This window comes from Pelophylax lessonae (genome assembly GCF_965119305.1).
Source record: "Pelophylax lessonae genome assembly, chromosome: 3".
In the NCBI taxonomy this organism is placed as follows: Eukaryota; Metazoa; Chordata; class Amphibia; order Anura; family Ranidae; genus Pelophylax; species Pelophylax lessonae.
The window spans coordinates 638,328,282-638,346,028 of NC_138770.1; the positions used below are offsets into that span (position 1 = coordinate 638,328,282).

Here is a 17,747-nt window from a genome sequence, read left to right on the forward strand (position 1 = left end):
AGGCTTATTTTCATCTCCAGAAGCAGTGTGCTGGGGCCGGCGGCAGAGATGGCACAGAGAAAGATGCCTGGACAAGCTCGTCACACTTGGCGGGTAAAGATGAGCAGAGGACCGACCGACCAACCGGTTACAAGAAGAAGCGCCCGGCCACCGCAAGAACTATAAAGAAACCTGCGTCCGGAAGAAGAGCTCACCAACCAGCGCTGGTCAGACAGCGCCAGCAGGGAACTGCTAGAAGGGGGGAGCACAATCGGTGTGTTGAAGGTGCATGGGACCAAAGCTTACAAGAATTTAAACACCTTTGAAGATCACCTGTTGTTGGACTTTACGAATTGCTAGTGATTACAATTCAATCTATTTTTTAACAAAAAACAAGGACTGTTTTTTAATAATAATATATTAGTGCTGCTAATAATAATATATCAGCGCTGCTAATGTTATTTTTTATGTGTTTGCAATTGTGCATCTGGTAAAATAACCTCATTATTATATGGTAATTAATCATTTATAGCAGCAGCTATTTATTTAAATTATATGGAAAACAATTTACCCCTTTGGGGTGAGCTGGTTTTTACATCTCCATTATAAGAGCGCTGGGTGAGTGATTGCAGGCGACCTCTCAATAGTAATTGCTATTGTTTAATATGTAACAACATGTAGCCTCCTTATCAACACAAGAAAACTCCTAACCTATCCCCAAAATGAATCCTTGAGGAGTATTTAGGCCTAGGATGAAGGATTTAATATATTGCAGAGGTTGAGGCTGCTTTTATAACCTTTATTAAGATTTTTATACCTTATTTTCACTTGTCCGGTGACCCTTTCTTTACTTGGGTGACAGTCCATGCTCACCATACTGCACCTGTTGAGATGCCCCATTGCCGCTCTGAGCTACTCTCCTGATATGGACTGCAGATGCCTATCTCCTTAGGTTATTATTGGTTAAACCCAATGGATCTGTGTTTTTTTTAATCTCTGTAACCTTTAAAAAAGGATTGTGACAGGTTCCCTTGAACTATGAGTGGATTAGTGCAAACCTTGCTTTTTGCTTTTAGGCGGAAAACTTGGCAAGTCTCATTCTTCCCAATGGCATGATCGGCTTCAATCGACAACGTGTTTTCTAGTACCGAATAAGCAAATGTGGTTGGACGACATACAGGAGACTCCAGGTAAAACTGAAGGAGATCGGAGCCTCGTTCTGGGTGCACTGCCAGCTGAATCGCACAGGCCCATTCTGGAAGCTGGACAGAAATAAAAAGGGAGAATAACATGCTCATTTCTCAGGAAATTCAATGTCCATATTTAGATTTAGTAAAAATCCTTGAATGTGTGTGATAGATTTAATCTGCAAAGCTGTTTCACCTCAATTCATATGATAATTATATATACAGATATCAGAGCTGAAGAAAGACTTTACACGCTCAGAACAAAACATTCGCTGACAGTGGCGTAGCTTAAATGGTTCGCTGCACTCAACTTGTTAATAACCTTTTTTATTTAAACACTATAATGAAATTCAATCACTATTTCAATTAAAAAGCAAACTATGAAACAGGTCATGATTTTCTTGTCAAAATTTAATTTGCTCTGTGAAGTGATATTTAAAGTCAAATTCCATTTACAAAGGAAAAATGTTTACTCTTCCACCTATTGAAAGTGAACGGGGTGACAGTGACAGGGCTGATGACTTGTTTTGTCCCCAACTTGCACTTCTCTGCATAAGCAGACACTGTCTAAAATGTAAAAAGGTAAAATAACAGGCATTGTTTCCAAGTCGCTAATGTAAAATGTATCTGGAAATAATTTCAGTTTTTACAGGCTTTTCATTCTCCATTATTTTAAGATGATAAATCAAATACAGATCCATGGTCACCAGGTGGCGCAGTGTCATACTTGGCAATTTACTAATATCTTTCATTTACAAAGTGCTGAAAATTAAACAATGTTGTGAAGATAATGAGATCCATACAAGACATCACTAAATTCAGGACATGGGTGAGAAAAGGGAGCTTGGAAACTAAACTAAAGGGTGTATGCACCCATGATCCAGTTGTGCCTAAACCCTTAATGCCAACTCCCGGTGGCCCTTTAAAGAGGATCTTCACCCTAGAAAAAAAAAAAGGAATGGGCACATGCGCGCGATCGCGGAAGATGGACGTCTGATCTCCGTGCTCCGCGCCACTGGACACTTACCATCTGGCATATAGAGCACTGCCTAACCCCAGCGACAACCTTTCTACCCCTCCAGCTTGCGGACACTGCCGGGCACACGGGGGTATGCGCCGAACGCCTAAATACAGGCAGAAACAGTGCTCCCAGATGAAAACTACCCCGGCCGGGAAAAGCAAGATGGCGCCTGAACCTCCCGAGCCTGACGACTACCCGCGGCTCTCTTCTTCCTCCCTGGCGGACAGTTTGCAGCAATTCCCTGTGGATCTGGTAAGCCCAGCCCCCCCGGACTCTGATGCCATGCTGGCCAAGTTCCGTGCCATAGTTAGGGATGAGATTGCCACGGCCTTTCCTCTGACCTCATGCAAGGCCTCAAGGAACTTGGAGGCCGCACTAATCAGTTGGAACAGAGGATGGACCTGGCTACCACTGTGTTAGAGGGACACGAGGATGAGGTAGACAAACTTAATGGGGAACTTAATGCCCTCCGTGATAAACTGGAGGATGCTGAGAATACGGCCCGCAGGGACAATCTCCGCATCCGGGGGTACCCAGAGACTGTCACTGATTTACAGGGCACTGCTACAACCTTCTTTCAAGAATTGGCCCCTGGCATTCCCCTGGAACGCCTTGAATTTGATAGAATCCATAGGTCCCTGGCCCCTAAACCCCCTCGGGACGTCATTATAAAGTTTCATTACTATTGTACTAAAAAATGGCTCATGCAGGCATCCAGGGAGCAACCTGACCTTTCCTTCCAGAACTATTCGCTTCAATTGTTTGCAGACCTTTCCCCAGTCACTATAGCCAGAAGAAGATCTCTGAAACCTTATTTACAAGTCCTGCAGACTCATAACATTAAATATCGATGGGGTTTCCCCTTTAAGATCTCATTCACTGTTCAAGGCCGCCAATTTCATGCATCTTCCCTGGCTGATTTGCGTCGCCACTTCCAGGATCTGAATTTGGATCTCCCCTCATCCCAGACGGCTGCCTCGTCTTCATCTTCAGCTTCCAGAGTTAAACCATCTTCTTCATCTTCCCCCTCCAAGCCACCGTCCTAAGGCTCCTATCATGGATCCCAGGCTCTCCGTTCTCTCCAGGCTCAACGCTTCCAGGACGTCTCCATCAAGTAAATACAAAAAAATGATATCAGCGCAAGCAAAAAAAAAAAAAAAAAAGATAAAATAAAGCAGCTGACACCAAGGTAAATATAAAAACCCCAATAATGTAACAATAATATAAAAGTGCAGCGCTAAAATTGGTCAATAAAATTCAGTAAAAACACTTCAATGTCCTTGTGAAATTACAATAAACATCAATAACTGAAAAGGGGAGAAATAATGTCCAAGATAGGAAATCCCAGGAAAAGTGCACAGTGCTCCATATGATAAGGTGCTCACATTGGGTGTCAAAATCCTCCACCAATAGTTCCAGCCTCTCACCTGAAGGCTGTGAATAAACAGCCTTAATCAGATATCAGCACAGCAGTATCTCCAGACTGGGTCATCAGGCATTACAGATATCCCCTTCTCTCAGGTACAAGTAAAGGTGTTCAGACCACTGGAGGTATTAGGGAGCCCTCGTCATCCATGTTGTTCTGAAATGACCTGTAGCCAGTTTACATGTGGTATCATCTGATGATGTGCCTCTGCTCCCCCTCGTCACTACAGCAATCCCAATGTCGAGAGTGCACACTGGGCCTCCCTCAGCCAGCCTCACTCCATGAGCTCATCTTCCACAGTTATTACCTTTTGTATCACTTGACCCTCCATTCTAGATTGTAAGCTCCAATGAGCAGGGCCCTCTGATTCCCCCTGTATTATTATTATATAGGATTTATTATATAGGATTTATATAGCGCCGACAGTTTATGCAGCGCTTTACAACTTGAGGGGAGACAGTACAAATACAATACACTTTAATACAGTAGGAATCAGAGGGCCCTGCTCGTTAAGAGCTTACAATCTAAGAAGGAGGGTCAAGAGATACAAGAGTTAATAACTGTTGGGGATGGGCTGATGGAGAAAATAAAAGTACAGTTGTTAGGTAGATGCCAGATAGGTTTCTCTGAAAGATGTCTTTTCAGGGATCGTCTGAAAGTAGACAAAGTAGGAGATAGTCGGACAGGTTGGCGTAGAACATTCCAGAGGATGGCAGAGGCTCGGGAGAAGTCCTGGAGGCGAGCATGGGAAGTGGTTACAAGGGAGCTAGAGAGCAGGAGGTCCAGGGAGGAACGAAGAGAACGAGTATTGAATTGTATTGTAACTGTACTGTCTGCCCTCATGTTGTAAAGTGCTGCGCAAACTGTTGGCACTTTACAAATCCTGTATAATAATAATCTTGGTCAGTGACATCCAAAGCACTGAAGCCAGAGAATTAACATGGCAGCCAGGCAACCACCATTTTTAGGGATACCAGCAAGAGCAGCCCACATTTTTCTCATAACATGCTTCCTACAGGACATGAAATGGGAAAATTTGTAGTGGGCTGGAAAGCAATTGTTATCTTCAAGTGAAAGCAGGCAACTATCGCTTAGTGTAACAAGACAAGCAGATGACATTTGTTCCAAGTACACGCCACTTGTGGTCCCTTTGTAATTTAAAATAATCGCGACTGCATCGAAAGTTAATTTTTAGCCGGCGGCTGTGATTACCATAGTAAAGTAATGCTTTTAGGGAGTAAAAACGGCGAGTTTATGGCTCCGGTGAGAAATATTCCATCTTGTTTAAGCGACATTATATTCGGCGAGAAATTCTATTCAGTCCTGTTATTTCCTCCTCTCTATCTCTGATTATACGCCCCTTGGCCGACACGCTCTTGTAATCTAGCCAGTTTGATTCCAGCTAGCGATCTTGTGCTAGACGTTGGCTCTTAAGCATTTAGTCACTTGAAATTGGTGCCTTGGAACGGGGAGCTAAAGAAAACCCATTCAGCAAAACAATACCCCTTTTTTTGGCACACGTACACTTGGTGGTTTGAGGCTATTATGTGTATGCGGCAAGGGGGGGAAGAAAAGAAAGGAAAAAGAAAAATCAGCATTCAGTCTCTGCAAGCCACTGAAAGGACGACACTTCCAAAATTCAAAAGAGATGCAGTGAAAATGTAGCAACTGCACCGCTGCAAATACAATATGCTTTCCTGGCATAATATTTCATACACAGGCCTTTTTGTTGTTGGAAAATTGTAGATAAAAATATAAGATTTACCATCTGTACCTGCATGCATTCTGTGGAAGCCAAGAAGATCATGTTTCAAAAGATGCATTGCTGACACTATATTGAGAGGCAAACACCCCTTGGTCAGGGCCGTCTTAATGCACAAACATCCCTAAGCAATGCCCAGGGGCTCCAGGTGCATGGGGACCCCCTGCAGTTGCCCTTCGTCACTTTCCCATTTTGCACAGAACAGCCCGAATCCTCTTCTTCTGCGGTGCCCCACTGGCACTTCAGGCCCCTCCTCTTCATCGGATGCCCCCGTGGAAAGCATTGACACAGACAGGGGGACTCGGCCCCGCACCTGTGTAACTGGAATTGATTGACAGCAGTGGGAGCCACCGTGCTCACGCACATCGCTGGATTGGATCAGGCTCAGGTAAGAATAAAGGGGGGGGGGGGGGGAGCTGCAGCACAGAAGGTTTTTCACCTTAACGACCTCAATACTGGGCACTTCCCCCCCCCCCCTTCCTTCCCAGACCAATTTTCGGCTTACAGTGCTCTCGCAGTTTGACAATTACTCAGTCACGCTACACTGTACCCAAATACAATTTTTATCATTTTTCATATTCATAGGCAGGGAAAAGCTTGAGCACGCCTATGGGGCAGTCCCTGGGGGTATACTTCTACTTCCTGCTATAGGTATTCAGTTTTGTAACAAGCAGTGTCAGAAGAAAACAACCCAACTCCAAAGAGGGGCAAGTGCTGTGTCCGTCAATAAACATCAGAGAAATAGATTTTACAGTAAGTAAAAAATCCTATTTTCTCTTTCATTCATTGTCGGACACATTTCTTTTTTTTTTTATTTCTTTATCTTCATGACTGTTGGGACGTCCCAAAGCAGTGACAAACATGAGGGGTGGGAACAGCAGAAAACAAACTTCCCAAAGGCTAAACAGCCAACCAGGTAACATGGAGCATAACTGAGAACAGCTGGAGCTCACCTGAAAAAAACACCCTCAAAGAGGACAAGTCCTCTAAACTGCAGCCTGCAAAACTTTGCGGTCAAAAGAAGTATCCGCAGATGCCAACACATCCACTTTGTAAAACTTTGTGAATGTTTGCACTGACGACCAAGTGGCAGCTTTGCAAACTTGCACCACTGACACCTGATGGCGGAAGCCCCAGGAGGCACTTAGCGCCCGAGTAGAGTGCGCCCTGACAGGGAAAGGAGGAACCCGACCCTTAATAGAATAAGCCTGAACCACAGTCTGCCTGATCCATCTGGAAATGGTCACAGCAGAAGCACCCAGCCCCTTGCAAAGTCCATCCGTGAAAACAAACAGTGAGTCTGACTTTTTAAACGACTCCGTAGCTGCCAGGTACACCCTGATTGCCCGATCCCCATCCAGGGAATGCAAAGCAACTTCTTTAGGATGCTTAGCATAGGACACAGGGAAGGCAACACAATGCCTTCGTTCAGATGAACATCGGAGACGACCTTTGGAAGGAACGACAGACATGGTCGAAGAACCACCTTTTCCCTGTGAACCACTAGATAAGGTGAACGGCAAGACAGTGCCGCCAGCTCAGACTCCCTGCTTGCCAAAGTAATAGCCACCAAAAAGGCCACCTTCTGGGACAACGTAAGCAGGGGAATCTCCTAAATATTTTCAAAGGTAAGTTTCTGAAGAACTGACAACACCAAATTGAGGTCCCACGGCGGCAATGGAGACCGCACTGGGGGAGCCAAGTGTCTCACTCCCTGGAAAAGGGTACGCACCAAGGAGTGTGAGGCCAACGGATGTTGAAAGAAAAATTGTCAAGGCCGAGACTTGGCCCTTGATGGTACTCAAGGCCAAACGTTGCTCAACCCCCTCGCTGGATGAAAGCCAAGATCTGAGTGACCAAAAAGAAGCGAGGGTGAACCCCAAGAGACTAACACCACGCAATGTAATTCTTAAGAGTAAGATGGTAAATCTTCCTGGAAGTAGATTTTCTAGCTTTTAAAAGCGTAGGAATCACCGATTCAGACAACCCTCTATCGTTTAGCACCTGGCTTTCATCAGCCAGGCCAGCAAAGCCAGTGACTGTAAAGCAGGGTGAAAGCTCAGACCTTGAGACAGCAGATCTTCCCTGAGAGGAAGTCTCCAAGGAACATCGGTGACCAGCCATACCAGATTGGCGTACCAAGACCGGCGAGTCCAGTCTGGAGCCACTAGAATGACTGGAATCCCTTCTGCCTCGATCCTGCACAGGAGTCGCAGCAGAAGCTTGAGAGGAAAAAAGGCGTATATCAGACAATAATGACTCCAGGGAGCCACTAAGGTGTCTGTGGCATCGGCTAGAGGGTCCCGAAACCATGCCACAAACCTCTGAACTTTCCTGTTGAGGACAGAGGCCAACAGATCCACCTCAGGAGTCCCTCACTGGAGACACAACTGACTAAACACCTCCGGATGAAGTAACCATTCTCCTTGGTCTAACGCCTGTCGACTGAGTTAGTTCGCCTGCCAATTTTCCACCCCTGGCATGTGTACAGCAGAGAGGGCTGGAACGAACAGTTCTGCCTACCTTAGAATTCCAGCTCCTTCCCAAGCTGCCAGAACACTTCTTGTGGCCCCTTGGTGATTGACATAGGCCATGGCTGTGGCATTGTGCGAATTAATCTGTACTGGACATCCCTGGAGACAATCTGTCCAATAATCCAGGCAAAGCCTGATTGCTCAGAGCTCCAGTACATTGATCCGTAGCCTGCATTGTTCCAAAGTCCAGACCCCTTGAGCACAATCAATGCCGAGGAAGCCTCCCCACCCGGACAGGCTGGCATTCGTGGTGACAACCATGCCGTATAGGAGAAGAAAAGGTTCTTTCCTGAAGGAAAGTCGGACAGCGAAGCCGCCAAACCAGGGACCCCCTTGTGCTCTGGCTCAACAGGATCACGTTGTCCAGAGACTGAGGATCCTTGTTCCATTTCACCAGAATCTCATTTTGCAGAGATCTTGTGTGGAACTGTGCAAATGGAACCACTTCGAAGGTAGACACCATGAGATTCAGCACACTCATGCAAGTCCGAAGAGAGGACATCTGAGGGACAGCAGAAGCCGAATCGCCTCCTGCAACTTTTGAAGTTTTGCCAGAGGGAGAAACACTCTGGCCGAGACCGAGTCAAGAGCCAGTCCCAAATATTCCAGGCTTGTGAAGATTCAGAATTCAACCAAACTCCCTCAGCATTTGCAGAGTGATCTCCAAGTTGTCCAACAGGGCAGTCGAAAGACTCTGCTCGCAAAAGCAGATCATCCAGGTACCTTAGTATCACAATCCCCTGCTGGCGCAGTAATGCTAGAACCGGGCCAACACTTTTGTGAATACCCAAGGAGCAAAGGGGAGACCAAAAGGTAACAACACACATTGAGAATGCTCCTCGCCCACAGGAAAGCGGAGGAAGCGCTGATGGGCGGTACAAATGGAGTTGTGAAGGTAAGTGTCCTTGATGTTGATGGATGCTATAAAGTCCCCCTGATGTAGGGACGCCACCACCATGCAAATGGATTCCATTCGGAACTTCAGTACCCGCACAAAGCAGTTCAGTGCCTTGAGGTCCAGAATTGGACCCACCTTGCCCTCCTTCCTGGGAACCATAAACAGCTTTGAATAGAAACCTTGAAAATGTTGCGACTTCGGAACCGGAAAAATCACTGCTTGAAGCAAGAAGTCTTGCACTTCCCCATAGAGATCCTTTGCTCTGGGGATAAGTGCAGGTTGGAAGGAAAGAACCTTTCCGGCAGGTATGATTGAAACTCGATCTTGTAGCCGGATCGAACGACTTCGTGGACCAACTTGTCCTGAATTAAGAAGGTCCAAAGGTTCGGAAAAGACATCTCCCCACCCCTGATACGGATGAGGGCGCCCCTTCATGCCTAGGAGTTTTCGTCCGCAGGCTTGGCAGACCCCACTCTTGGTTTGCTCGACCAAGACTTCTTGGAACCCCCATTGGAGGCCCTGAAGGGTTTAGATCCTTTGTACTGAGATCCTGAGGAACAAAAAGGCCACGTGTGAGCAGAAAAGGAAGGTCCCCGTCTGCGACGGGACTCCTTACCCTTGGAAGCCCAGAGTACTCTTTCCCCCTGTGAAGCCTTTGATGATGTCATCCAAGGAAGCTCCAAACAGGTGAACCACAGGAATGGAAGATCGGACAAGGCCTTCTTAGATGCCTGGTCCGCAGACCAGCACTTCAGCCAGATAATGCGCCGCAGGACAACCGCTGAGACAGTGTCATGCAACTCATTGGACGTAATCCAGCCAGCACATTATAGAAAGTCTGAATTCCTGGAGTTCGGATTTAAAATCCCCCACATTCAGCCTCAATTTACTGATCCTTCTTTCTGCTGTGTTTACAATCATTTACCCTATTCCCATTGCAGGAAGAGGAGCTTCTTCCTCCGTTATGAATGGGCTGAATGTTTGTAGACATTACTAGTGTTGATGGCTGTGATGGGTTTACAGCAATCACAAGGTTCCAAGCCACTCTGACTGGCTCTGTACATTGTGACTGTGATCCAAACTGTCCAATGACAGCTCAGATAACAGCCATTCAAGGGCACGCTGGCCATTTCAGTGTGTTTTCTGAAGCGCTGTTTATAAATGACACTTTATAGCTGTACAGAAGTGATTAAAGCTAAACTCCAGTCATTTATATAAGACACAAATTCATGCAGCCTTTTATTCATTGGTACATAATAACAGGTTGTATTTACTCAAAACAGTGCAAGTACCTGGATTTGACTTGGTATAACCCTTTTACAGTTACTGTACAGCAGAGCTCAATCTGAGACAGGAAGCAGCAGCACAATGAGCCAACCCATGGTGCTGAAGTGCTCATATACTAACAAGGGACATGCTGATAGAAGGAGACCTAAAAGTGACAGAGAGATAAGCTTATCGGTCTGCTACTTCTCCTTTCACTGCCCAGTTACAGGCTGGGGGAGGGAAAAGATCTGTGAGCGTTACTGAACTGTAGCAGGGAAAAACCCGTTCTCCTGTCCTGCCTGCTGTCGTGTGGAGGATCTGTGTGCATCTCTGGACTGGGTGGACACAAAATTTAAACAGAATTATATGTATTTTTTTATAGTTATTTTTTTCTTTTATCAGCAGAGTGCATTTAAAGCTTTAGCACAAGGACTTCACAACAGCTGCTATGAGTAAAGGACCCAAAAACTTACCTTCAAAGAGTGGTAAAGCAATTCACTGGATAAGGAAGTCACCTCCATATGAAGCTCATTGTGTCGTTTCAAGAACATAACACAGTGATCCTTTATTATCTCCATATCCACCAATCGGGAATGTGGCTTTACATGATAAATTGTCTTCCATTGATTTATAGAGCTATTGACAGGAGCCTTCATTAACTGTACCAACAACAAGAAGAGGTAAGAGTCAGTGCCAAGTTGAACATCATAACAGAGACCAATTAAATTTAAAAACAGAGGTATCTGTTGCTTACATATGATTAAAGTTTTCCAGAGATGGATCGAAATTTGTCTGGTTCAGCAGGGACCGGCCAAATTTTGATCCATCCATAGGCGTGGACACAGGGTGTGCCTGGGCACACCCTAATCACAGGCACAGATTGCCCTTTCAGCCCACCCCCCCTCTCCCAATGCCTCCCCCCTGGCTTCCCTCCTCTCCCACAGAATTCTGCGGCAGATCATTTCAGGATAAAGAGAGCAGGGAGGGGGCCAGTAAATATGTAATTCACCAGCCCCTTCCTTTTCTAAATAAACACAATGAGTGATTGGTACCAATCACTCACTGTGTTCATTCATAACTGAAGCATAGTAAACTGTATTTAATACGCTTTAGTTTGTAAATGAACAGGTAGGTGCTCAGGACAGAGCACTTCCCATTCATTCACTGTAGAGAAAGGAACAGGGGGGGTTTCTGTGCTCAATCCCTTTATTTGTATCAAAAGTGAGATTGAGCTTCGGGGTGCACTCCTTAGTGCAATAGGCTGCGTACACAGCCATAGATGGATCCATCTATGGTTGTTCCCATTCCAGAGAAGTCAATCTACTGATTGACTTCTCTCAAACCGGCTGGTTGTAAAATTTTCCTTCAATCAGAGCTGCAGCCAATTGGCTGTAAAACTGATCAGTGTATTCTGACAGATGAGTTGACCTCGCTTTCAGAATACAAATCGCACAGGGGGAAGGATTCCCCCATTCCCCTCAATTGCGTGGATGGGGGAATCCAAGGAGCTTTTTTTCGATCATCCCTGTGGCTGATCAAAAGAAATTGATCCATGTATGTCCAGCCTGTGGTAAGAGCAACACTTACCACAAAAGGCTGAATTTACTTCCACTTCAGCTCTGAAAGGTTTACCCCCCTTCATGACCAAGTAATTTTTTGCAATATGGCATTGAGTTACTTTAACTGACAATTGCTAGTAATAGTGGCGATCAGCGACTTATAGCGGGGCTGCAACATTGCGGCGGACAAAACGGACATTAAGTGACACTTTTTATGGGGAACAGTGACACTAATACAGTGATCAGTGCTAAAAATATACACTGTCACTGTACTAATGATACTGGCTAGAAAGGGGTTAACATCAGGTGCGATTAAAGGGTTAAATGTGTGCCTAAAATGTGCTTGGTTACTGTGAGGGAGGTGCTTGTAATATGCAAAGGCAAAGATCCATGTTGCAGGAACACAGGATCCCTACCTTCCCTACTGACAGAACGGCAGTCTGCCTTGTTTACATAGGTCTGTTGTTTCCCGAATGATCAGTGGCTCCCAGACATTGAGTCCACCGGACCTGCTGATTGCGGCACACCCCAGACCCGGAAGTGCAGGTTTAATGTACAGGTACAGGAGAGCCGCCTTGCCGCTGTATATATACAGTATACGGTTGGCAAATGGTTAAAGTAGAAGAAAAGGCAAACATTTTCTTTTCTCATTTTGGAATAAGGGAGGGTTATAACCCCTGTCAGTTTCTTTGCTATTTGTGTCCCATTGAGGAGATTTTCCTTCACTTCCTCCCCGATAGCCAAATCAGGAAATCTCTCCAAAATAAGGAGATCCATAGTTGTCACTGGAGTCACCAGAACTAGTGTCTTATTAAAAAAATGCCCCCTCTATTCCTGTTCTGATGACAACCTAAAATTTGGGATTTTCTTTCACTGGTAACAGTCACCAGGACAAATAGAGAGGGTGAATCTCCTGAACGGGGGCACAGACAGAAATAAAAACCTGACCAGGGTTCTAACCCCCCTCCAAAACTAAATAAAAATTGCCTTTAGTTATGTCTTAACTATATTTGGTTACCTAAAGTAGAACTAAAGACAACAGGCAGGCTCTGGATGTGACCAACTTTTTAAACTGCAATTTCACCTTGATATTTTACCAAATTTACAGTGTTTCCGATTTTATTATTAATATTTTAAAGCGTAACTCCACTTCCGTTGAGAAAAAAACATTCCCCTCTGGGTGATCTCTGTACATTGCAGGGATTTTAACAAGCTTTGTTGAAGATTCCTACCCTTTGTTATTCTGAAGGAATCATTGTTTGTTTCTCTGGGCTTCTCTGCTGAGTGGGTCAAATGGGAGTGGTTTCATAATTATCTATCAGCTCTGGCAGCTGCAGGGCTCTAATGAGGAAATCTGCTGCGCCTGCATCCCCTTAAGCTGGATACACACTATACGCCTTTTGTTGTTAGATTTCCTTTAGATTTACCTTCAACTATGTAGTGCAGGGGCCTGCCTCATTGCATACAAATTTAAAGTGTTAAGATTTGACCTCATATTTTATGGTTTTGGTAAATCTAAAGGAAAAAAATTAAAAACAATTGTATAGTGTGTATGGCCCATTAGATGTATTCCTATTGGGAGTATCTCACCAAAAATGACATTTTTGTTGCAGGGGATGCCAGAAATCTGATTTATATCTTAGGCAGACTTCTGGGAAAATTGGTGAGCCAATCACAGAAGCAGGAAATGGTGTTTCTGGGGTGTGGTCAGTATACATTCTGTGTACAGAACAGCTCCAGGTAGCCATATTGCATTGCATTTTCAGAAAATTACAACAGCTGCACATTGAAAAGGAAAGATCATTTTTAATAACATTCAATTACAATATGATTTGTGTCGCAATTGTATACACTATATTGTTTTTTCTTTATTTGCTAGTTTTTTTCCCCCCATGAAAGTGGAGTTACCCTTTAAGTACAGGCTTCTGAAATACAATGCAGACACTGCCTACATTTACGTGCATTTTTAAACCCAGGGTGAAAAATCAAGAATGTTTTAACCCTTCCCAGTAGTGTACAATTGCTGGCTTAACCACCCTTTCCACCAATCACACGTACCTCCTGGCCATGAAGGCCACCCACCATAGTGAAGGGCTAACAGAAGAATGTGGGAGGAGGGAAGGGCAGGCCAGTGCTAAGCACTTCTTGGAAGCCTATGATCATGCTTGTTATGAAAACAGAATGGAGCAGACCCCTAATTCATTTTTTAAAGGGTAACTGCACTTTTGTAGGGAAAAAAATAATAAAAAAAGAAAAAATATAGCGTATTATATTGCGACACAAGTCATAATGTAATTTAATATTATAAAAAAAAAGAAATAAAAAAAGATCTTTCCTTTTCAATCTGTAGCTCTGCAATTTCCTGTAAAATGCAATATGGCAACCTGAAGGCATTCTGTACACAGATGGCATACAGATTGCCCCCTAGAAATGTCATTTCCTGCTTGTGTGATTGGCTCACAGATTTTCCCAGAAGTCTATGCTAAGATACCACTCAGATTTTTGTCATCCCCTGCAACAAAAATTACATTTTAGATGAGATACTCCCAATAGGAAATCATATCTAAAGGGATACAGACCCTGCCACTTTCCGCATAAGAATCCTGCAAGTACAGCAGCTGATTGATAAATATGAAATCACTCCCATTTACCACTTTACCGCTGCTCACTGGAGCTCTACTGCGGCAAAGTGGCTCGATAACGTCTGACGACGTAGACCTACGTCGCCAGACATTCCCCGCGCACGCCGCCGGAGGCTCGCTCCGGCTGTATTCAGTCACAGCGGGAGTCGGGCCAGGGGATCACCGCCGCTCTTCCCTGATCGTCGGGGAATCGAGTGTGGAGATCCGCCCGCTTGTGTAAACAAAGCGGGCGGATCTCCTAAGTGACAGACAGGGTCAGATTGCAGGGTTCAGCATAGCTGAACCTGCGATCTGTCCTTGTGTTACTCAGCCACCTCCCCCCACACACGTCAGTAAGCACCAGGCATACATTAACCCCTTGATCACCAATAAAAATTAACCCCTTCACTGCCAGTGTCATTTTTACAGTAACAGTGCATATGTATAGCACTGATTACTGTAGTAATGTCACTGGTACCCCCAAAAGTGTCAAAAATGTCAGTCAAGGGTCCAATCTGTCCGCGGCAATGTCGCAGTCCCGCAAAAGAAATCGCAGATCGCCGCCATTACTCATTAAAAAAAAACCCACCAAAAATGACAGAAATCTTTCCCTTAGTTAGTAAACGCAATAACTTTTGCGCAAACCAATCAAAACACGCTTATTGCAATTTTTTTCACCAAAAATATGTAGCAGAAAACAAATTGGCCCAATATGATAACAAATTTTGATTTTTACATTTTTTTGGGGGGAAATTTCATATAAAAAAAATGTGAAAAATATTGTTATTTTTTCAAAATTGTCGCTATTTTTTTGTTTATAGCGCAAAAAGTAAAAATCGAACAGGTGATCAAATACCACCAAAAGAAAGCTCTGTTTGTGGGAAAAAAAGGACGTAAATTTCGCTTGAGTACGGCGTTGCATGACCGCGCAATTGTCAGTTAAAGTTGCACAGTGCCGAATCGCAAAAAGTGGCCCAGACGTAAGACAGCAAAATCCTCCGGTGGTAAAGTGGTTAAATTCACTTAGCACATGGACACATACAAGCTGCTAATTGTTCAGAATAACAAAAGGTGGGAATCTGAAACTAAGTTTGTTAAAATACTTGCAATGTACATAGATCACCCAGAGGGGAATGTTTTTTTTGCAAAAAATGTGAAGTTACTCTTTAATTTAGCTTTTTTTTAGTCCAAGTACAATCCCTCTGGATCCATGAAAGTAGTATACCTACCTTGTACTCAGCAGGCTCTCCATGAGTTGTCAGAATATAAAGATACCCATTGCTGTGTTCCACATGGTAAGTAATGCCCGTCACTCGTGGCTGTACCAGGAAAGGGGATTGAAAAGAACAATTACAGTCTACTAGCCGGACCTCAGAGGTGGTTTTACTGTTACTGTTGATGGTGAGGAAGCTGCGGTCTCTGGTCATGTAGAGATCAACAAAAAACCTAACAATGCAAAATTGAATTCAATGATTACATAACAGAAACAATACTGCAATATTAGTGTATTTACACAGAAGTATAGTTACCCCCCCACACCCAAAAAAAATAAAATAAATTATATATATATATATATATATATATATATATATATATATTTACACACACAGTTGTATTCAACAGTTTGCATACCCTTGGAGAATTGGTAATATACAGTATGTATTTTAAAGAAAACATGAGCCGGGAGCCAGTAAAACACATTTCCTATAGGATTCATATTCTGTAACTGTAGGTGATAACAGAATGACACAATCATAAAACAAAATGTGGCAACAGGTAAACAAATGAAATGACCCCTGTTCAAAATTCTGCATACTCTTAGTTCTTAAGGTGATTGTAAAGTCCCGTTTTTTTTTTTTTTCCTATTAAAATAACAAACATGTTATACTTACCTCTTCTGTGTAGTTGGTTTTGCACAGGGCAGCCCGGATCCTCCTCTTCTTTGGTTGCTGGCTGGAGCACCTGGCCCCTCCCCCCTGTTAAGTGCCCCCACAGCAAGCAGCTTGCTATGGGGGCACCTGAGCCGAGCTGCAGCTCCGTGCTGTGGTTCGGCCCCGCTCCTCTCTCTCCTGATTGGCTGAGTTTGATTGACAGCAGAAGAAGCCAATGGCGCCACTGCTGTGTCTCAGCCAATCAGGGGAGAGAGTTCTGGATGGTTGAGGCATTCATGGACATCACTGGATAGAGAAGGGGCTCAGGTAAGTATTAGGGGGCTGAGGGGGCTGCTGCACACAGAAGGCTTTTTATCTACATGCATAGAATGCATGAAGATAAAAAAAACTTCTGACTTTACAACCCCTTTAATACTGTGTATTGCTCCCTTTAGCATCAATGACAGAGTGCAGTCTTTTGTAATATTTGTTTATGAGTCTCCCAATTCTTGAAGCTCCCCTTTCGTCTTGGCAAAACACATCCAGGTCATGCAAAGTCTTTGGTCGTCTTGTATGAACTGGACGTTAAAGATCTCCCCAGAGTGGCTTGATGATATTAAGATAAGGAGACTGTGATGGCCACTCCAGAACCTACAACTTTTTCTGCTGTAACCAATGGAGGAGGGTCAGCTTGGCCTTGTGCTTAGAGTCATTGTCGTACTGGAAAGTTTAAGAGCGTCCCATGCGCAGTTTTCATGCAGAACAGTGCAAATTGTCTGCCAGTATTTTCTGATAACATGCTGCATTCATCTTGCCATCAATTTTCACAATATTCCCCATGCCTTTAGAAGCTTATACCTCCCAAAAACATCAGTCAGCCACCACCATGCTTCACAGAGCGGATGGTATTCTTGTCACTGGTGACCCCCCTTCAAACATAGCGCTTATGGTTGTGACCATAAAGCTCTATTTTGGTCTTGTCACTCCAGATTACAGTGTGCCAGAAGCTGTGAGGCGTGCCAAGCTGTTGTCGAGCATACTGTGTTTGCAATCGAGATTGAGGAGTAAAATAATTGCAGTGCACTATTTAAATCTCCTTTAAGCCTGGAGTTGGGCTTTAACTATGTCATTCACAAGGTTTTTAAAGCTGCAGAAAGCAGCTGTTGACTGACAAGCTACAGGGTTGTGAAGAAGTCAAGACATTGCTTATAGTTATGCCCCCTGCAATATCTTCTCCTCCCACTGTAGTGCAAGCAGGCCCAGCCCCACATGAGGGAGTCAACTCTGCTCTGAATTTAGGAGCAGTGCAGCTTAATTGTCACCCCTTTGCAGAAAGCTGCTTTAGGTGGAATTGAATGGCAGTATCTACAGGTATCTGAGACTGCAGTAGGAATAAGGGAAAACTATAAGTGAAGATGCACTTGCAAAGTTGGGTCAGTGGTGGCCATCTTGGATCCATATGGTATAGAACCATTATTGAATACTGGCATTTGTATTTTTAATATGAGTGCACACTTGGAAGTGTTTTTGTTTTTACAATTGCAATAAAAATGCTGCACTATGTCTTTCTATTTAATTGCTTATGCTTGATGGCCAAAATGCATTTAGAGGATTAAAAGGTGC

At 44.2% G+C, this 17,747-nt stretch overlaps 1 protein-coding gene across 1 annotated transcript in view; it reads right to left on the reverse strand.

Moving 5' to 3' along the window:
• PREPL (prolyl endopeptidase like) overlaps positions 1-17,747 on the reverse strand; it is an 87,686-nt gene that overhangs the window by 16,146 nt on the left and 53,793 nt on the right. Inside the window, exons 7-9 of the mRNA XM_082249843.1 lie at positions 15,483-15,699; positions 10,547-10,732; positions 1,038-1,241 (exon numbers count right to left, since the gene is read on the reverse strand). Of these exons, the coding sequence (XP_082105969.1) occupies positions 1,038-1,241; positions 10,547-10,732; positions 15,483-15,699 (607 nt within the window). The remainder of the gene's footprint in view (positions 1-1,037; positions 1,242-10,546; positions 10,733-15,482; positions 15,700-17,747) is intronic.